This window comes from Sceloporus occidentalis, unplaced genomic scaffold (assembly GCF_023333645.1).
Source record: "Sceloporus occidentalis isolate IW3139 unplaced genomic scaffold, rSceOcc1.0.p SCAF_48, whole genome shotgun sequence".
In the NCBI taxonomy this organism is placed as follows: Eukaryota; Metazoa; Chordata; class Lepidosauria; order Squamata; family Phrynosomatidae; genus Sceloporus; species Sceloporus occidentalis.
In genome coordinates, this window is record NW_028317028.1 from 5,632,179 (window position 1) to 5,655,528 (window position 23,350).

At 42.2% G+C, this 23,350-nt stretch overlaps 1 protein-coding gene across 1 annotated transcript in view; it reads right to left on the bottom strand.

Moving 5' to 3' along the window:
• The window catches only part of TMEM132D (transmembrane protein 132D), a 322,790-nt gene that overhangs the window by 161,462 nt on the left and 137,978 nt on the right, over positions 1 to 23,350 (bottom strand). The window contains exon 4 of the mRNA XM_089491042.1: positions 14,319 to 14,326. Coding sequence (XP_089347168.1) covers positions 14,319 to 14,326 — 8 coding nt within the window. The remainder of the gene's footprint in view (positions 1 to 14,318; positions 14,327 to 23,350) is intronic.

Consider the following 23,350-nt stretch of genomic DNA (forward strand, 5'->3'; position numbering starts at 1 on the left):
AGAGTATTTGGCACCTGTGGCAGATCCTGTATGTGGCACCCCCTGCACACACACACTTTAAAACTGCATAGTTTCTATGGTTAGGCAAACATTGACAGGGGTACAGCATAAATGTTATCATTATATACTTAGGGATTATGCGGTACCACCGTCAATGTGTGCCTATACATTGTGCCAGACACTGACAATACTGCAGTGCAACCCCTATCACTATATACTAAGCCAAACATTGATGTGGTGTAGGCTTACCACTTTAGTGACTGGCATAGTATATAGTAGGGATGCACAGAAATGAAAATGCTGGACTGAAACTGAAAATTCAGCATTCACTTGGCCAAAACCGAAAAAAAACAAAAAAAACTTTAAAATACTTTATTAAAGTAACACCAAAATTAGACAAAAAAATCAATAACAATATTAATATATATATATACATATATATAACAACAATCACAATCCTATCATGCTCAGGTTCTAGCATGTGCTGGCTGACTTAGCATGATAGGAGTGTTATTGCTGTTTGCAATTATATATTATATATATATATATATATATTAATACTGTTATTGAATTATTCTGTCCAATAAATGTGTTAACACACCAAAGTTGGACCAAAGAAATAATTGATGACAGCAATCACACTCCTATAATGCCTAGGCAGCCACTACATGCTGGAATCTGGGCATGAAAGGAATGTGATTACAGCCTCCCTATGCCATGCTATCCCCCCACACTTACACATCCATGCTATCTGAAACCCTCGTTCACAAACATTCATCATAACACCCATCACTCTCACACACTCACTAATCCACTCTCCCTGAATCTTGTCCTACCTTTCCTCTGTCACTGTTACTTTTCCTCCTTCTCTTCGTTCTTCCTCTTCTTCTTCTTCTGTGTCCTGTCCTTCCGGTGCACTGAGCGCGGAAGACGGTGGGCGTGGCTTCAGTGTTGTGCGCCGGGATTTGACATCAAGTCCCGACGCACAGCCACAGTTGCCACGCGCATCGTTTCTGGAGACGTGCCGGCGTGGTGGTACCCCTCAGATGGTACCAATTCAATCCCGCTCGCAGCCGCTTAGTTTTGAACTTTGCTGCTGCGTTGAATGCTCGTCTGCCGTCCGTCCATCCGGCCCAGATTTAGGGCGGCCTGGGGGGCAATTGCCCCCCGGCCCAGCCCGCATCTTTTCCAAAAAAATTTAAAAGACGGCGTTTCAACTGGGGGGGCACACGGGGGGCACAGCATGATGTAGGGGGCCCATGGTCCCCTCTGGCCCCCCCCTGCCGACGCCACTGTTGAAACACAATTGATAAAAACAAGACTCTTGCACCGATCTGAACTCATTTGGTACAGTGTAGAAAGAAAACTAATTTTACCGATTAGCAAAATATTAATATGAATCCATATTTTGTACCAGTATGTGTTCATGTGTTACTGTCATTTTAAATGGTCTCTGTTAAATATTTTTTCTATGGTAACAGCACTATAGCATCTGCTGGCACTAAATAAATGCAATGTGATAATGACATCACTTTTCAGCTCCACTGCTTGACTTTGGGAAACAATCCATAAAAATGCTTACTAGCCCAGTGAGCTAGTATGTTCAAAAGAAATTATTTAAGCCACTGTTCTTTCCAGCCAAGTACCACTAGTATCTGATTTTGCCAGTACCTTGATTATCAAGCATTTATTCAAGGGAAAACCTTGATTTTTTTATATAATTAAATTGAAGTGGCATACACCAGTCACTTAATGCATACTAGTACACATTTTATTTCATCCTTTGACTGTTAAAACATTAGTTGACCAGGGAAAATGTGCAATAAAAGACAACTTGAGTACGTAACATATATATATATATGTCACGTACCCCCTGCCTTGCCACAGCAGCCTCACCCGCCGTGGAAGAGAGGGAGACCTCCCGGCTTGGGTCGGCAGCTGCAAACGCCGCGGAAGAGAGGGAGACCTCTCGCCTCGGGTCAGTAGCTGCAGCCGCCGCGGAGAACGGGGAGGCCCCCCGCCTCAGCACAGCAGCCTCAACCGCCGCGGGGAAGAGGGAGACCTCCCGCCTCCGCGAGACAGCCTCCACAGCCGCGAGGACGGGGAAGACCCCGCAACTCCGCACGGCAGCCGCCACCTACCGGAGCCAGGTCCGGACCTGCCGCGTGCACATGTTCTGCACGCCACCTAGTGGCGCCAGCCGGTATTACCGGTCCTTTTAGGAATTTGCGATCTTGCCAATCCCAAAATGGCCGCGGACCGGAAGTGACGTAACGGCACTTTGGAAATTTGGCGGGAGAACGCTAATTAGTGTCTGGACTTCCTGTGCCTATTTAAGAACCTCAGAAACCTTCCAGCTTTGCCTTCTGATGGTTGTACCTATCTTGCATAGTGTCTTCTCAGTACGCGTTCCTGGCATTTGACTCTGGCTTTCCTCACGATGATTCTGACTTCTGGCTTCCTGACCTCGGCTTACCCTGCAACGATCCTGACTTCTGGCTTCCTGACCTTGGCTTGCTCATCGGCTATTCTATACTGGACTCTGGTGTTCTGTCTATTGGACTTGCACACGCTGTTCTACCTGATTACAGGTTCTACCATACGCTGTGCGTGACAATATATATATATATATATATATATATATATATATATATATATATATACTTGTGACGGAAGCCTCCATCACTGGGGCCACTGGAGAAGCCTGACTGCCAGCCTCCTCCCTATTGACTATGGGCCCTGGGTTTGTAAAGGCTTCTGTGGCTACCCCCAGCAGTATCCTCTCATCACTGGCTGAGGGGATTATCTCCAGCAGACAGCCAGGATCTGTCACCAGGGAGCGACCACCATTCTTTGATGTTTAATGTTGTATAAATCAGTCTCCCCCCACCTATTGTATTGTTAATCCCGTTACTGCCCCTGTTGTCTCTGAGAGGCAGATTAAAGGGGGCGGTTTGTGTCCCAATATCTTGTTTTATGTTAATGTGTGTTTTGCTGGATATATCCAGCTCTGTGTGTCTAAAATAAATCAGTCTTCGTTTGGTTTTACCCTACACTGAGTCTCGGCTAGTGACTGGGGAACCGGGGAAAGTGTGGTGTCCCAGACTAAGGGAGCACAAGACAGCGGAGATAGTCGGTCGGACTAGCCAGCTCCGTGACAATACTGTACATACATATATCAATATCACCATAGACAGAGATTCAACATTTTACTTGGATCAACAGGCCAACATTGTTATGATAAGCAAACAATACTAGCTCTGATCTTAGAGAATTTTGGAGTTACAATCTCCCTGTTACAGCTTATTAAAATATTAAAACTTTAAAAAACACCAGATGCTATAATTTCTATAATGTCAAATTGTTATTATTTAATGATGGGATGGTATGCAGATTTAGTCTAATCAACAACATTTTGTAGGTGCTAACAGCATATTTCTTGCTAATAAATCAAATGAGAAGTGATAAATGGGGGTAAGAAGGCAGTGGTGATCAGCACAGCCATAATGTGCAATAGAATTAAAAAGATAAAATTTCATGTTGACACTGGTGGTTTTTTCCTTGGAACTCATTTCCTCTGAGACACTATACTAAGATCTTGATGGATTGTTCCTGTTTACTCTCTATCTGGCCAAGTTTTACTGAATACCTAAAAGACCTTATTGAATTTTACCTGGGAAAGAGACAGATTGGGAATCAGCTTGATGTTTCAGTACCTAAGTCAGCAACCAGACAATGCTTACGACAGAAGAACCTTGATTAATTTCAACCTTGCACATGGAGGGATGCACATCAAGGGACAGAAATGCACATTATGAATTGATATTATAAAGTGAGGTTTATGTAAAAATGAATCCTTGGTTTTATTCAGTGTATCACGGCTCTTTGGGTCAGTGCATAATCCAAATTAAGTGACTATAATTAAAATCTTTTTAAAATCAATTTACTTTGATCTTGCTTTTCTTGTCTGATTATTCCAACTAATAAACAAAACCAGCATCAGGAAATACAAATATAAGCAACACAAAAGGCCTTATATTCTTACACATGACACTCTGTGGTCTATCCACTAAGCCGTATGGGCTAAAAGTGTGAGTTTGCTGCGGGGGGGGGTATAGTCCATAAAGGGTATACACATACATATACACACACCAGCCAACCCCATTATGCACTTTTCTGGCAAGAGCATGCAAGGTTTCATTCTACTTGCATGCTTTTGCCTGGAACCTTCAAATATTAAAGTTGCAGATACTCACATGCACTTGCAAACAACTTGCATATATACAAGTGTTAACATGTAACCATATGTGACCACAGGCGAGCCTGGTCAGTCAAGTTAACCTTTAGCACCACTAACCATTAGTGAATAGCCCTCTTTCAGTTTTTTCGGCTACTGTACTACTAATAATGACACTAATGCTGTTCCCAGGGCCGGCCCAAGGCAAAATGCCGTCTGAGGCGAATTTTAAAATGCCGCCCCCCCCTTATCTACCCTCCGTCCCTATCCGCCCCCCCACCCCCTTGTACTTACCTTTCAGCAGTCCTGCGGCGAGTCTCCCTGTCTTCCGGCACTCAGCATTACAAGCCAGCACCGAGACCGAACAGGAAGACTCGCCACAGAGGAGAGAGAGAGGGGCGCCGAGCGGGTACTGACAGCTTGGTAAGCGAGAACCACTCGGCGCCCCTTTCTCTCTCTTTCGCTTTAAAAAAAAAAAAAAAAAAAAAAAAAAAAAGGGCTTGGGGCGGCAAAGCGGTTGCCCCACTTGGAACAACCCCGCGTTTATGAGACAGTCAACTCTTTAACAACTGCGAGAGCAGTCGTACAGCAACTCTCACGGAAACTCGAGGACCTCGACAATAGAGGCCCGAGGGTCCGTGGCTTGCCCGAATCGGTTACTCGCGAGGTTTTACCGGCTACACTCCAAACCATCTTTAACAAGGTGTTGAATAGAGCTGCGGATACACCCATTTGTTTCGATAGAGCTCACAGAGCCCTTCGCCAGAAACCTACTGGATCTCTCCCCCCCGAGAGACGTGATATGTTGTCTACAGGACTTTCCACTTAAGGAAGACATCATGCGGGCCTTCGGCAGTCGACCGACTTTTACCTGGGAATCCCACTCTGTCTCGGTGTACCAAGACTTATCGTCCGTAACCCTGCAAAACCGCCGAATACTCCAACCGGTCACTCGGGCCCTATGCGAGGCGAACATCCCTTACCAGTGGGGATTCCCCTTCGCCCTCATAGTCCGGAGGGGCTCCCTTTTGCACATCATCAGGCAACCTGAGGACGTACTTCCTTTCACTGAAGCTTTGGGACTGCCAAAATGTGATATCCCCGCTTGGGACTACTCCTTCCAGCCACCACAGAGCCTATCCGACCCATATAAGACGTGGTCCCCTAGACCTCAACGCCTAATGAGACGATGCTCCTGCTCGTGGCCTGCTCTTCCACTGGTTGACACTGGTGTCGGCTCATCGGTTGTCTGTTCCCTGCCTTCGTGTCCCGCCACGCCACGTCTCCGGGAGAGACGGCAAGACGAGATGGGCAACTGGACATTGAACACTCTGCACCCCATACGGACTATGTTTGGCGCTCCCAGCTGCCCCACATGGAGGTTCTGGGTAGGGGGATGTGATGTATATGTCCTTTTATGTGTGATTTTGCGAGGGACACCTCATCACCGCTTTATTACTGGGTTGCTGTCTGTCTTCGCCCCTTAGACTGCCCAGACATAGTAGCGTACATTCCTCTCCTTACACGGCTGTCGAGCCCGACAGCGCATTAATCTGTTCTTTCTGCCGCTGACCCACGCTGATCATAGACTCCCATAATATCGGGGACGGGGGGGGGGTTGGTCAGCTTTGTCTTTTATTTTTATTTTTAGTCTTATGTTTGCCTTAAATGCTGTGATAGAATTGCACTGCGCCGATATACCTGCCTTTGGCGAGCTCTCGTACTACTGGCCTCAGGTAGTGTCGGGCCGGGTGCAACACCTGGCTATCCTTACCTCACATATCTCTTTCTGCGTCCACATCCACACTCCCTGGAGCTGACCTGCTTCACTTTCTAGTTAGAGTGGAGCATTGGTTCACGACCTACCGTTAGGTCCTTGGGCTCACTACTCGATGCCTTGGCATCCAGAGTCTTTTGTTGCTCTCTACATGCATACATTTGACTCCATTCGTTGGTTTTATTGGTTTTGGTTCAGTTAGGTTTTGTTTTCTGTTGTCTCACTGCCGGGATGTTACTAGCCTGATCTGGTCTCTCATACTCCTTGGGGAGGATCCCTGATTGTATTAAAATCACCTCACTCAATGTGAGAGGATTGAATAAACCGCAGCAGAGGTCGAAACTACTACACATGCTGAATTCTTTCAGATCCCATATCGCCTTTTTGCAAGAGACCCATTTTAAATCCTCTAAAGAATTTAAACTTACAGATCGCCGGTACGCCCAGGTGTACTTGTCTAGTTCACCGGTCTCCAAATCTAAGGGTGTTGCTATTATAAATCACTCTCTTTTCAGCTTCTAGATATGTGGAAAGACACAGAGGGCAGGGCCATATTTCTGAAGGGTTATATTGGCAACCAAAAGGTAACTTTGGCAAATGTCTATACGCCAAATCGCAACCAACCGATATTTTTAAGTCGCATTATATCATGATTTGGGGACTTTCAGGAGGGTCTCTCCATCTTTGGCGGGGACCTCAACATGACACTGGACCCCCTTAGGGACTCCTCTGCCCAATCTTCCCACATCCCATTTAAACACATTAAGAAGGTCAGGCGTGCCTTCCATCTTGCCCAACTTGTGGACGTTTGGAGGTCACAGCACCCTGATGTTAAAGACTACACGTACTTTTCTGCACTTCACAATAGGTACACGAGAATAGACGCGCTCTTTCTATCCCATCACCACCTCCTCCAACTTCGTTCGTCCAGTATTGATGTTAGTTCATTCAGTGATCATGCTCCAATCCATTTTTCCCTCACATTGTCTCAATTTCGGGCCAAACCCTATACTTGGAGACTTAATGAAAATATTCTTGATAACCCGGCCTCCCTAGCGGATTTATCGGAACATCTTACCGATGTTACCGACACCATCCCCTTTCCTACCATTTGGGAGGCTCATAAAGCCGTCATGAGAGGTCACTTCATAAAACTGGGGGCCACTCTTAAGAAAATCCGATTAGCCGAAACTATGTCACTCATTAGACAGATACACAGGCTAGAGCACTCACACAAAGCTACACTGGCCCCTGATCTTCTACCACAGTTTCGGAGCCTCAGATCCCAGTTAGCTTCTCTCCTTGAGAGCAGATTGAAGCCTTCCTTCTTACTGACCCGGAAACATTTTTATGAGTTTGGCGATAAGCCGTGTAAATTGTTAGCCAGGACACTCAGAGTCCAAAAGTCCTCCTCGTACATACCCAGAATCAGGAACCCTACGGGCACTCTCAGTCACGAGTCCAATGAGACTGGTAAATGCTTTCATGACTACTATGTAACTCTTTATAATCTGCCCCCTTTGGACGACACACACCACCACGCATTGCCCTCCATTCAGACGTATCTGTCCAAATACCTACTGCAGAGGCTAGGGGATACTGCCATAGAGTTCCCCGATCATGTGTGAGGAGATCAAACTGACCCCCAAAGGAAAAAGCCCGGGCCCTTACGGTCTTACTAGTGGATACTACCACCGTTTCTTCCCGGTGATCGGAGCCCATTTGACTACGTTGTTTAACTCGCTAGCAGAGGGCCACATCCCCGATTCCCACACAAATCTGGCACACATTGTGGTTATTCCCAAGCCCGGAAAAGATCCAGATCTCTGCGCCAATTACCGGCCTATATCCTTAATTAACTCTGACCTCAAATTACTAGCTAAATTAATGGCATAGGACTATGCCCGTTTATCCCGTCTCTGATACATAAGGATCAAGTCTGCTTTGTCCCTGGTAGGGAAGCCAGGGATAACACCATTAGGGTGTTGAATCTCATAGCACACGCCAACGAGCGCGAACTTCCATTCGCCCTGATATCCATGGATGCCGAAAAGGCATTCGATAGAGTCGCCTGGCCCTTTTTGTTTCACACTCTACAAGCGATCGGCCTGCGGGGGTCCTTCTTTAATCTTATTAAATCCCTCTACTCCAATCCCTCTGCGCAGATCAAAGTAAACGGTATTTTATCTGAGAAAGTTAACATTAAAAACGGGACCCATCAAGGTTGTCCCCTCTCTCCGTTACTTTTTATTTTGACGATGGAGCCACTGGCCTCCACGCTCGGGGAAACCGCAACATCACCAGCCTCACTATTGCTAATCACACACACAAACTTGCGATCTACGCAGATGACATGCTCTGCATGGTCACACAGTGGCGTCGCTACAGGGGGGCATTTTTTTTTTATTTTTTTTATGCGGAGGAGAGAGAGGGTACGGCCCGCGTAAGATCGGCAGCCAGGGCAACCGATCTTACGTGGGCCGCACCTCGAGCCCTGCTACTTACCCGTGGGAGGGTCTTCTGTACTGCATAGAGGAAGTGGAACCTAGCAGAGTTCACGCGACATCACATGACTCTGCTCCAGTCCTGCTTCTTCTGTGCAGTACCAGAGAATCCAGAGGGAGGCCGTGCCCTCTGCTGAAGTCTGTGAGCGGCATCGAGGAGCTGCAGTGCAGGTAAGGGGGTGGGGAGGGTGTTTGAATGAGTATGCGTGATTGAGGGAATTAATCTGTGAATGAATGAGTATATGAATGAATGAGTGTGTGTGTGATAGCATGGATGTGTAAGTGCTGGAACCTAGGCATGATGGGACTGTGATTGCTGTTAGCAATCACACTCCTATCATGCCAAGTCAGCCAGTACATGCTGAAACCTAGTTAGCTGCCCCCCTTGTGTATTGATGCTGCCAGCAGTATGGGGTCTGCACATCACTTACAGCCAATGTTCCCTCTAATTTTTCTTAGGTGGTGTGCGCAGAAAATTTCTCTTGTGCTAAAAAGTTCCCAGAGCCAAAATTTTGTGCGCACAATATGCTTCTGCAAATGTTAAATTTAAATTGTTATTCTATATTTTTGGTATAGCTCGCTCATGGTTAATAACACTACGTTATAGTGTGATAATGTAGTATTAGTTACACAACAGTATTACTTACTGTAATGTTTTTTTAAAGGTGAAATTCTCACTGCATAAGTAAATTATGAGCGAATCACGAGCAGAGGCTCCAGGCCGCATAAAGGATAAAAAAAAATTGGGAAAAACTGTTGTCCTCAGGGGCGTACCTAGAGTATTTGGCACCTGGGGCGGATCCTGTACGTGGGACCCATACACACACACTTTAAAACTGCATAGCTTCTATCATTAGGCATACATTGACAGGGGTACAGCATAACTGTTATCATTATTTACTAAGGCAGATATTGACGGTGGTACAACATAACACTTATCACTATATACTGAGGCAGACATTGACGGTGGTACAGCATAACTGCTAACATTATATAGTGAGGCAAACATTGACAGTGGTACAGCATAACTGCTATCACTATATACTGAGGCAAACATTGACGGTGGTACAGCATAACTGCTATCATTATATACTGAGGCAAACACTGACAGTGGTACAGCAGAACATCTATCACTATATACTGAGGCACGCACTGACGGTGGTACAGCATAACACCTATCACTATATACAGAGGCACACATTGACCGTGGTACAACATAACACCTATCACTATACATTGAGCCAGACATTGACAATAATGCAGCATAACCCCAATCACTAAATACTAAGCCAAACATTGATGTGGTGTAGGCCTACCACTTTAGTGTCTGGTCTAGTATCTATCTCTCTCTCTCTCTCTCTATATTATATATATATATATATATATATATATATATATATATATATATATATATATATATATATATATATATATATATATATATATATAGGGGTGCACCGAAATGAAAATTCTGGACCTGAAAATTTAGCATTCACTTGACTGAAACCGAAAATGACCCCCCCCACACCTTGAAAAACAAAAAAAAACACTTATTAAAAGTAACACACCAAAATTAGACAAAAAAATCAATAACTATATATATATATATATATATATATATATATATGATTAACAGCAATCACACTCCTATCATGCCCAGGTTCTAGCATGTACTGGTTGCTTGGGCATGATAGGAGTGGGATTGCTGTTAGCAATCATATATTTATTAATATTGTTATCGAATTGTTCTGTCCAATTTTGGTGTGTTACTTACTTTTAATAAAGGTGTGGTTAACACACCAAAATTGAATAAAAAAAATATATAATTGCTAACAGCAATCCTATCATGCTCAGGCAGCCAGTACAAGCTGGAACCTGAGCATGATAGGAATATGATTACACCCTCCCTATGTCATGCTATCCCCCCCACACACTTACACATCCATGCTATCACACACACACTCATTCACAAACATTCAGTTTAAACTACAGCATAACACCCATCACTCTCACACACTAATTCACTCTCACAGAATGTTTTCCTACATTCAGTGCTGTGCGCCGGGATATGGCAACAAATCCCGACGCACAGCATCAGTTGCCGCGTGCATCGAAAGGGAGCAGGATCGGAGGTCTGCCTTAACAGACCTCCAGCTCCCTTGATTTTTATTAAAGACGGTTAGAGGGAGACGGACATTACTGTCCGTCTCTGGAGGTGTGCTGTGCACACAACCAGTAGCGGACCGCCCCCTTCGGTACGCTACTGGTTGTGCGCACAATTTTTGTTCGTGTGCGCTCCCTCTGAAAGCTATGTGCGTGTGCACAAGCGCACAGCTTAGAGGGAACACTGCTTACAGCCACCCTGTACCAGCATGTACTGGCTGACTTGGCATGATAGGAGTGTGATTGCTAACAGCAATCACAGTCCCATCATGCCTAGGTTCCAGCATTTACTGGTTGGATGTGTAAGTGCTGGCTAATGAAAGGGACCATATAAAAGTAAAATGGCACACACATATAAATCCAAACACACTTTTATATCACATGATTAATTTGTAATTTACTGTTAAGTATATGAAGTCAAGCTCTAGAAAGTCCAGACTACTAGTACAACATAACATTAACAACAGGAAAAATATGCATGCGTCAAAGAAAGTTGATTTGTTATTTAACATCCTACACGAATTGAGACATATCTAAAATGCCAGCTTCCTACATTCTTGGCAGAAGCCTGAGTTGAGTATTACATGGCCTTCTCCTAGAGATATGGTATTGATTAAAAATTCTATGGAGACCTTCTAAGCACCAGATGAATACATTTCTGGGCAATGTAATGTGTATTAATTGATTCTCTGTATTTCTTTTAAACCAGAAAGTTATGTACCTTTTAAAGATGAAGGCTACAGGAATGCATGTATTGTTCCCATTTTCACAGGTTTTCTACAGTTTGTTTTTAATATGCAACGGTTGTCAGCTATTGAGAAATAGAGTGCAAAATCAAATTTAAGCATAGATTGGCTGCCCCAAGACCATGTCTATCATCCTATTAAACATATTGAGGCATGCAAAACAACTTTGGGATAATAGTTTGATCAAACAATGTTTTATTCAATATTTTATTGAGTTTTGACACATAAAACAGCCCATTACTGCTACAATAAAGCCATAATATTAATCACGGTGGTGCTTTATGGCATATTACAATGACAATAAAAACACCTCGACCTTCTGTCTGTGACATCAGATTATTTTTTCTTAACCAAAAAACATTATATTGTTTGCTTTTTTTTTTATTCAAATATCTTCATTTATTTCTCAAATTTCCTCTGCTAGAGTTTCTACTGTAAATAGTGAACTATGAAATATTATTCTTGAATGTTCTTCCAAGATGTATTAGATATGATATATGCCTACCACAAATATATTAGTTATGCAGCACACATATAAATTCTAAAACAATCATGCAGGGGAATGATGCCTCTTTTTTCTCCATAATTTAGCAACTGATTACATATACACACTGGAGCTCTACCGCATTACAATGTAATTCTAGTTTTCTCTTATTAGACCTCCTCATCCTTATTTATGGATGCAAAATTAAGCAGGCAGAGTAGTACATCCTAATGCTAACCTGTTCCAATCCAATCCACTGATTTTTTTGTTTCCCCTAGAAGATACTTGGCAGAATAACTAGTGATCCATAAAATAAATAGATCATAACATATTGCAAAATTCCTAAAAGTAGGATGACGATCCATATTGTCTGTCTGGGGCATCCATTAAACATTTAGTAACCTTGGTAGCTCTGATTCTTTGAAATGGAGGTAGACAGTGAGATCAATAAGTGAAAAAACATGTGTTGATGCATACATTTTTTGTGTTATTTGCATATATTACAATACACCAGGGACTAGCGTATTGTTGCACATTAACATAATTAGTGAAGCTGAGCAAGCACAAGTCAATCATGTTCAATATTTCAGATATTTTCAACTGAACTGATCCAAAGAAGACAAACAAAAAGTCTCTTGGCTAATCATAGTTTCCCCAAAAAGAAGGGAAAGATAATGTGATTATATAAAGTAAATCTAATTTAGAATACACTCAGTTTCACTAAATGCTCTTTATTTACTTTGAAACTCCAACACTTATCTCTTGCAAATAGGTCCCCAAAAGTTAACTGTATTTCGTACATGAGCTCTCATTGCATTGTATATTCCTTATTGTTCTACCAGTCATAACTTCCTCCTTAGGACCATATTTTTGGGCTTTGTATATTTTCCACCAAGATGCATTACTTTTTCATTTATTGGTGTTAAATCCCATCTGCTATTTCTATAATAATTTCTACCCATTTAATGAAATTCAGTACATTAGTATATATGTAAACTTAGCTAAAATGTGGTGATATTAATTTATAAAGTCAAAAAGCAAAGCATATAGCATTAGCCCTGTGTGTTATGGGAAACATTGGCAAATATAATTATTTGTCTGGAAATCCTTTGCTCCCAATGCTTTAATACATTTTCTATGCATGTACATAGGTCCAACAGAATTATTTATGTAGAGCCAGCCCTTCAACGCTATCTATGCTAGCTAGTTATGGGAGAGTGTGTTCAGCGTGGTCACTTAATGGGAAGTACGAAAACGTGCCTATACGAAAATGTGCCAATCCTATCCTGATAGGTCCCATATTTTCATACCAGTCTCCTACCTACTTTAACAGAAACAATAAAGGAAATGTACAACCCTAAATAGATTTAAATTGCTTTTCATATCAGTAATGAAGCCCAAGCAGTTTCTTTGATAATATATATTATTCATAAAACTATGTTGATTGACACTAATTTCGCATGCTACAGTTTTGTCCAATGCAGCAGTCAGAATCATCCCTCCCAGCTTGAGATTCATGATCCTTTTTAAAGAAAGGCATTACATTGACTAATTTGTCCTGTTGCACTACCAAAGCGTATATAAACATATATAAAAGTATTAAAATTATATTATGTTTCTACTGTATGTTATTAATCTTACAGTTACCCAACTGCACTCTGATTTCATTTCTGATATGGCCAGTTACAAAATATTGCCATATAACTGTTACAATAACACAGACATTATAATTTGTGGTTTTGTGATTGGTCCATCTCTGAAACCTCATTAGTATGCACAGGTAGAAAGAAACAGCTCAATATGTTGGACTTAATGATCAGCATCCCAATCGAAAACTTTATATGGTCAATCTTTCTTTTCTTTGTCCTGTTTTCGCAATAACACATTTGAATAACTACTTTGTTTGGACCAACCATTTTAATCCCTTTGAGTCTAAATAATTTCAATGATTGTTTCTTTGTTTTCCTTTTTTACTCATGAATTTAACTGTTAACCTACATTAGTTTCATCTAAATATTCCTAAATGGATTTACTATATTAAGTATGAATAAAACAATAACGTGACGGCTGTCTATTTTTCTTTTAACCCCTTCGTGACAAAGGCTGATTTTACTTTTTGTACCCTTCGTGACAATGGCCTTTTTAACATTTCTGCGCTGCTTGTGTTTAGCTGTAATTTTCTTCTTTCCCGTTTACTGAACCCACACACATTAGATATTGTTTTTTTCAGGACAAGAAGGGCTTTCTTTAGATGACATTGTTTTGATTGTATCATATTATTTACTACTAAAAAAAGTATAAAATATGGTGAAAAATTTAGAAAAAAATGACTGTTTCTAACTTTTAGTTGAAAAATCTTTTACTCATCTATAAAAGGTAATGAAAAAACCTGCTAAATGGATTCTACTATTTGTCCTGAGTTTAGAAATACCCAATGTTTTTATGTTTTTTTGCTTTTTTCTACCCATTATGGGGCAATAAGTACAAGTAGCGTTTTGCTATTTCAAAGCCATTTTTTCCAAATCTGGTAATTCTTCCCCCCATGTGCCATTTCGGGTATCTTTGAACCCGGCCAATGCAATTTACCCCATCAAATCCTATATTTTTGAAAACTAGACAGCCCAGGGTATTTCAAATGCTAGTATTTTAACTCTTTCCATGCACCAGATCTACCACCAGTCTTTGCCAAACTTTGTGGTAGTCATTTTTTTGCATTTGGTTTTCCACACACATTTTACTTCAGGTATGAATTAAAAAGTTCTCGTATATGTCACTATCACAAAACACCCCAATATGTGTTCAGCAACATCTCCTGAGTACAGCGATACCTCACATGAATGATTTTGCCTGGCCGTTTGGGGGCAAAAGGGCCACATTTGGGGCATGCGCATTTTTCAATGTTGAACTTTGGCATTTGGGGATCCACTGCCCATGCCCTATTTGGTACATCTTTGAGCCGGGCCATTTCAGTGTGCCCAACAAAACCATATATTTTTCAAAACTAGACACCACAGGGTATTTTAAATGCTGGTATTTTAACTCTTTGCATGCACACATTTTACCACCAGCATGTTTTCAAAGTTTGCAGTAGTATTTTTGTGTGTGTATTTTTCCCACACACACCTACTTTATGTATGAATTTACAGCTCCTGGTATATGCCGCTGTCACACGACACCCCATAATGTGTTCAGCAACATCTCCTGAGTGCAGTGATATCCCACATGCATGGGTGTGTCATTTTTGTGGGAACTAAAAGGCCACATTTGGTACGTGTGCATTTTTCTAATTGGAAATTAGGTGTGTGGCCATCCTTCCCCCGGTGTTAATTGGGACGTTGTTGAACCTGGCCAATTCAATTTACCCCATCAAATCATACCTTTTTTAAAAGTAGACACCCCACGGGCATTTAATATGCCAGTATTTTAACTCTTTCCATGCGAGAATTGTTTTAAGCTAATATGCTAATTTTAGGACTTGCTCACAAAAATATATTTTTTATATATATATTTTTTTTGTCTTTTAAAAAAAAAAAATTTTAACATTTTTTTTTCAACTTGGAGGTTCCCCTGATAGTGACATCAGTGGGAAATGATTTTTACATTTTACTAGTTTTTTACTATTTTTTTTCTAATTATTATTAATTTTATTTTATTTTTTAATTTATTTTTACTAATCACACTGTGATTAGAAAGCTGGGTTCCATTGACTTGCATGGTGAATGCAGTACCTGTATTCAACCTGCAAGTGGAGCCAAAGTTCTCTAGATGGTCTGGACCATCTAGCGAACTTTTAAAATTTGTTGGTTCCTGTTACAGGGCAGCGGCCATCTTGCTTGATGGCGAAGATCATCACAGCCCATCGAAAGGTAAGTGTTTGGTGTCGCTGGATGCCTCCTGATCGAGGCATTCCAGCGACACCATTTAAGTTTAGGAGGCGATCGTTGATCGCCTCCTAAACGCTTTTAAAACTGGCGTCCGCCGCCATACAAAGTATGGCGGATGTTGACGCCCCGTGGAGGGGCCAGAGATGGCCCCTTCGTTCCGATCGCGGCGTTGCTGAATGCCTCGAGGTCGAGGCATTCAGCAACGTTTTTTGGGTGCAGAAAGCGAAAACAGATCGCTTTCTGCACCCGTTTAAAGACGTGCCGGTCCTGGCACGTCAATTGTCGTAAAGCATATGCTTTTCCGTGTCGTGCCAGGACCGGCAATTGTCGTTAAGGGGTTAAAATATCCCCATTTAAAAATCCATGCCAATTCATTTGCTTTAATAAAAAAGGGCCCTTTTAAAATTTATATTGTTAGTCTTAAAATAAAATAAAGTAAAATCTGTTTTAACATTACAGATGTTGTTCTGACTGTGACTTGGATAAAACCAAGACTCTTGCAGCTTTATATTTCAAGTTCATTTTCAGAAATTTGTCCTGTGGAGGGTAGCCAATAGACAAATATTGGTCATTATCTTTCATTACGCGTGCATTAGTGAAAGCTCGACCTAATCTTCCAATTTAATAGAGACAGATATGCAAAGCAGACCATTTATGCCAACTTATTATTTTGATGTATCTGAACAGTTTTATGCTCAGCTGTCACCTACCTGGTACAAAACAAACCTATTAGTGTGTTTTGTACATAATAATCAATGTTCTATTTTAGAATGATGGCTCTTGGAGATGTATCACAATTTCATAACATAGATCACAAAGAAATTACTGAAGCCAGAAACAAAAGTAATGTTTTACCAATGAAACAGCTCCTTTAAAGCTGCAAGGTATCACCTTCTAAATTAACATACATATTTTATGTGTTTATGTATGTATGTATGTACATAAGTCACTTTGTAGACAACCATATTGCAGCTTCTTCTAATGGGAGGTGGTCATGAAAACATAAAATGAGATATACAAAACATCTTTCTTGAGAATGCTGGCTCCTTTTGCGCCCGAGGCAAGAATGGAAAATTGTGCCCCCACTTATTGTTTTACAGAGGTTATTTTATTTACACTGCCTTTACATATACTGGCCCATAAACACAGATATACACATAAACTGCCCTTACACACCCCTACTGGTACACACACATTGTAACAACCTGGGTAGGTATCAGGAGTAGGAACCCGTTATGCAGGAGACAGCTTGGAGACTGCAATGTGGTGCAACCGAGTACAGGAACCAGTTCAAATGGTAATGGGTTTAAAAGCAGGTGGCAGGCAAGAAGTAATCGAGATCATGATCCAAGGGTCAGAGGCAGGCGGCAGACAAAAGGCAGAAGATGGGGTACAAACCAGGTCAAAGAAGCAGGGTTCACAGGGACAGGACAACAGCAGCAGGAAGACACAGAATGCAACTAAGCAGCTCTGAATACCTGAGCACCACCATCTTGGTTCCAGGGGCTTTTATAGGACTGGCAGGCACCTCCCCCGTAGCTCCACCCCTCTCTCATTCCAGCAACAAAGGGGTTAATGGAGAAACACTGCCCCCCTGCCTGTTCTGGCAACAAAGGGGTTCAGGGAGGCAGCTTCTTTATGGTACACGGAAGCGGCACCTCCTCATCACCGTGGTCTCCACCTCCCTGCGAGGACGCAGGAAGTGAAGAGCTGGGGGCGGAGGAAGACGACCGCCGCCACGAGGAGGACCGGGCACACCGAGACGTGACCATGCCACCCCCTCCTAGTGCGTGCCATGGAGGTGCGGCAGCGAGAGGTAGGTACATGACACACATATGCATACTTCCTACAAGGTGCTGGAAACATTCCTCAGATGATGGCATCATGCAGGTGCTGCAGATTTGTCGGCTGCACATCGATGATGCAAATCTCCTGTTCCACCACATCCCAAAGGTGCTCTATTGGATTGAGATCTGGTGACTGTGGAGGCCATTGGAGTACAGTGAACTCATTGTCATGTTCAAGAGCCTTGTGACATGGTGCCTTATCCTGCTGGAAGTAGCCATCAGAAGATGGGTACACTGTGGTCATAAAGGGATGGAAATGGTCAGCAACAATACTCAGGTAGGCTATCTCGTTTAAACAATGCTCAATTGGTACTAAAGGGCCCAAAGTGTGCCAAGAAAATGTCAGCCACACCATTACACTACCACAACCAGCCTAAACCTTTGATACAATGCATGATGGATCCATGCTTTCATATTGTTTATGCCAACGTCTGTCCTTGCCATCTGAATGTCACAGCTGGAATCGAGACTCATCAGACCAGGCAACGTTCTTTCAGACTTGCATTGTCCAATTTTGGTGAGCCCCTGTGATTTGTAGCCTCAGTTTCCTGTTCTTAGCTGACAGGAGTGGCATCAGGTATCAGGGCTATTTGGCAGACAGGGTAAACATCTGGTGAGTCAGTGGGCCTATGTCGATTTTTGTAATTGCAAAAACCTTATTACATAGTCCTTGGGCTTGTGTGCTGGAACATTTCCACAGGTCAGTACCATGAAATATGGGAGGGTTGGGAGGTACACATTTCAGACTGCTCATACAGAGGTTGCACAGATGGAGCCATGCAATCAGGTCAGATTGATCACAAAATATGTAGTTACTTGTTTTATTTAACATAATTTTATTTTATAAATGCATTACATCCTTAAAATGGGATGTTTTTGTAGTAACAAAATATAGAATATAACCAGCCTATGTTTCTACAAGAGACCTTAAAATTAATTAAACCAGCTGTTTCTTAAAAGCACAGTGAACGACAAAGGCTATTCAAGTTCTGTGTAGAGCTGTTAGATCTCTCAAAAATAAAAACTCTGCGGAATAACACTTCTTACAGTGCTTTTGCTGTTACAGACAATTGGATTTTGTGAAAAGTTGCTGTTATATTAATAGGATTGCCAGAGGCCTGTCTATATTATAAGGATCCCTGAAAGTATTCCACGTGTTACCTTACACAACTGTAATAGCCTCTAGCACCTTAACAGGTTCTTTCCACACAGTCTATCATTGCCAGAGGGGTATAAAATGTATTGCATAGCAACATTTGTAAGCTCCCTTTGGAAACAAATGTGACTGTTTAAAATAATTTGCTTTAGAGAAATATGACCAGAAGCAGATGACCTGTACTTTTGTGCTAAACACTTCTTATGTAAGTTCAGTGCTATTTTCAAGTTAAGTATTTTTTTTCCTGCATGCAAATCAGTGTTTTCATTCTTAGTACGTAGTTCCTGGAGTTAGAAAATAAGCCTTCTTCTGAAAAACCCTGTGCAAATAGCACAGGGTTACATGTGGTTGTTGGGGAGAGCTGTTGTGTGGAAAGGGTTAACTTTCCAGGGGTCAAGCAAAGGACAGCCTGGTTTGGGCTTTGCATGCGCTCGCGCCGCCTAGTTTTGCCCGCCTTTTTTGTAAAGAAGGTTCTGGGGGCGGCTCGCGCCGCTTAGTTTACCTCGCGCCGCTTAGTTTGCCTCGCGCTGCGGCTAATATGTTGCGCTCGCGGACAGCTCGCGCTAGGTTTTGGGCGGGATTTTGCGCTATATAAGCGCCGTTCCTGAGGTGTTCATCTCACTACCCCAAGCAGCGTTAACCGACTGCACTGACCTTAATTGCGTCTGGTGAGCGGCGGTTTTCAGCAAGGCTTCGGGGTGGCAGCATGGAAGAGCTGCTGAATTGCCTTCGCGAGCGAGCCGGGAGAAGAGGCTTTGAAGAGTGGCTGCAGTCCTGTCTGTCGTCTGCTCCTGGAACAGATGAAGTTTCTCCTGCTGCGGTCATGGCTGAAGCTGGAGACGTCGCGGAGGAGGAGTCTACGGCTGCTGAAGATGTCGCGGCTGCTTCTCGTCTGGTCCAGGTATCGCGAGATAGAAGTCTGTCTTCGCGGGATCATGAGGACGCGTCTACGTCATTGCAAGGCGCCGAACCCGGAAGTAGACCGGTTAAAGGATCATCTCGGCGTTCCCAAGCTGCCAGGGCTGTTAGAGGCAAACAGCCCTGCAAGAAGAGAAGGTACCAGCAAGAAGAGGAGGGAGACGGCCGTCAGAGTCAGCTGGACTCTGGATGCAGGCGTCTTTCTCTGGCTGCATCTGTTCCTGCTCATCAGGAGGAGCTGGATCAACCAGGACCTTCCTCTGGACCTGTCAATACGGCTGTGGGTGAGTGCCCAAGAGGCGATATTGACAAATTAAATGCGGTGGTGGGCTCTTTAGTGGATATCCTTAAGGGATGGCAGGGCCCTAATCCAGCTCAGGCGTGGGGGTCTAATGTTGTGAGCAGTCAGAGATGTGTGGTTAATGAGGTTAACATGAAAGAGGCTCTATCTTGTGAAATGTCACCTCTGGGCTTTCATTTGTCTAAAGCTTTAAAAGAAAAGATTTGGAGCAACGAATACATTGATATTTTGTCGCTGCTTCCAGCATCTAAAGAATTTCTGGTTAAACAGGATAAAGAGGAGGACAGGAGAAGACCTGTCCCTCGGTCATTTAATAACTGGTTGCAGGCTTTTTGTATTTTTTCTAGCGTATACTGTGAAAAACATAAAGACAGCAGTTCGGGTTTATTTCAGCACCTTGAGTCTGTACTTGAAGCATATAAAAATTTCGGGGGAATGTCATGGTTCAATTATGACGAGATTTTTCGTCAGAAGTTGGCGGTACATAAAAATCTAAAATTTGGGATGAAAGACGTGGGGACATGGGTGAGCATAATGCTCCCGCAGCGTTATAATTATACGAACAGATTTCAGTCAGCCCATGTTAACCAGTTACGGCAAAAAGGGGTATGTTGGGCTTTCAATGAGGCTCAATGTAAATTTATGAATGCCTGTAAATTTAAGCACGAATGTGCTGTTTGTGGAGGTAATCACCCTGGTTCCAGGTGTTTTCGGAGGAACAGTGCAGTTTCAAACGGGAGGGATTCAATTTCAAAAAGCAGTGACGCCGGTGAGGGTGGAAAGACTGCGCCTTTGTTTAAGCAGCTACCCAGACAAACGGATGGCTGAGTTATTATTTCATGGTTTTAATAGTGGTTTTAAGATTCCGTTGTATGATGTGGATAAGTTTGTCTGGGTGGATAATCTTAAATCTGTTAATAGGAATGTTCAAATTGTTCGAGATAAGATTGAGAAGGAGATAGCATTGGGTAGGGTTGAGGGTCCTTTTAGGTCTCCGCCATTTGAAAAATTTAGGTTGTCACCTTTGGGGCTAGTGCCTAAGAAGGAGTCGGGTTCTTTTCGTCTGATCCACCATTTATCATTCCCGAAGGGAGGTTCATTGAATGACCAAATTAATGTGGAAGATTTTCCGGTTAAATATGCATCGTTTGAGGATGCCTTGTTGTGGGTTAGGCGTTGTGGTAAGGATGCTGTTTTGGCAAAAGTTGACATAGAGGCAGCATTTAGATTGTTGCCCATTCATCCGGTTTGTTTTAGTTCTTTAGGTTTTCAATTTGAGGATAAGTTTTATTTTGATAAGTGTCTGCCGATGGGGTGTGCGATTTCATGTTTTTATTTTGAAGCTTTCTCTTGTTTTTTAGAATGGTTAGTTAAAACGGTTTCGGGTTGTAGTTCTGTAGTTCATTATCTAGATGATTTTCTGTTTATAGGGAAAAGAGGTTCGGGTGAGTGTACTATGCTGTTAAATACTTTCATGGAAATTGCAGAGTTTTTGGGTATTCCTTTAGCCAAGGATAAGACTGTTTTTCCTACAACATCGCTGCAATTTTTGGGTATCATCATAGATACGGTTAGAATGGAATTTAGGCTGCCTTTGGATAAAATTAGTAGGTTAAGAAGGGTGATTGATGAAGTTTTATTGGCTAAGAAAGTTACGGTTAAAAAGTTTCAGTCATTGTTAGGACAGCTTTACTTTGCAGCTAGGATTATGCCCATGGGCAGAATTTTTTCACGGCTTATGGCTAGGAGTATTGCTGGCAAAAAGGTTGGTTATCATAGGGTGAGGGTTAATAAGCAAGTCAAGGAGGATTTAAAGGTTTGGAAGTTTTTTCTTGAAAATTTTAATGGTTCTACTGTTTTTCAGAGTGAGTTTGTCAATACTAATGATTTGGAATTGTATACTGATGCTGCGGGTTCCGTTGGTTTTGGTATCTATTGGCAAGGGTTGTGGGCTGCTGAGACATGGCCTTTATCTTGGTTTGCAGCGGGATGGACAAAGAATTTGGTTTTGCTGGAACTTTTTCCGGTCGTGGTGGCTTTTTATTTGTGGGGTGAGCATTGGGTTAATAAAAGGATTTTATTACATTGTGATAATATGGGTGTAGTCTGGGTGGTGAATACGTTAAGAGCAAAGTCAGTACCAGTTATCAATTTACTTAGGCATCTGGTGTTTTTATGTTTGAAATATAATATTTGGTTGAAAGCTAAGCACATTGAAGGGGTTAATAATGGTATTGCTGACGCTTTATCCCGGTTTGATTTTAAGGTTTTCAGGAGTTTGGCGCCCATGGCCAACAAGGAGGGAATAATAGTTCCAAGGGATGTTTGGCGGTTAACATCGCCAAGTTAAGTTTGTATTTATACAATTCTCTTTCTAAGGCTACATGGGATAGCTATTCTAGAGCATGGCAGGAATGGATTCTGTTTATGAAGAATAAAGGGTTAAATGAGTTTGATAATAATTTAGAGTTAACGTTAGAGTTTGTGTTAAGATTGATTAATTTGGGTTTTTCGCGTTCTAGGATTGATGGTTATTTATTAGGGGTTTCTTTTTTCATGAAGCTAGCAGGGAAATAAGCGGTAGGAAAAGAATTTTTAGTTAAGCAAGTATTAAAAGGTTTCGCTCGGAAGATGAGGAGTGTAGATGTTAGAAAACCTATTTCTTTTAGTTTACTGCAAAAGCTAGTGGCTGTCGTGCATAACAATTGCTGGGACGAATATGAAACCCTATTATTTAAGACAGCTTTTATCATAGCTTTCTTTGGCGCCTTTCGCATATGCGAATTGGTGGCAGCAAATAGTAAAGGTGGTTCGGGTATTCAATTTGAGGATGTTTTATGCAGGGATAAATTGCTAATATATTTAAGATCTTCTAAGACAGATAAATCGGGTAAAGGATGCTGGGTTACATTGAATGAAGTAAGCAATTGTGATGTTTGTCCAGTAAGGACAGCAGATATTTTCAATAGCAAAAGGCCAGAGTTCAGCGGCAATTGGTTAATACATCGCTCAGGGTTGCCGTTAACCCAATTTCAATTTAGGAAAATTTTAAAGAATTGTTTAGTAAGTTTGGGTTTAGGTTCCGAGAAAATTTCTTCGCATTCTTTTCGTATTGGGGCTGCTACAGAAGCGGCCCTGCTAGGGTTGGATAACTCTGTAATTAAGAGGTTGGGTAGGTGGGACTCTAACCGTTTTAAAACTTATGTCAGACCGCATTTGATGTAATTTGTAGGTTATGTTAACATTGATTTCTTTTCAGGAAAGCGTCCATTAGTGGTTTGGATAATAGGACATTCGTTTGTATTCTGGGCACATCGGAGAGCTGCGGAACGA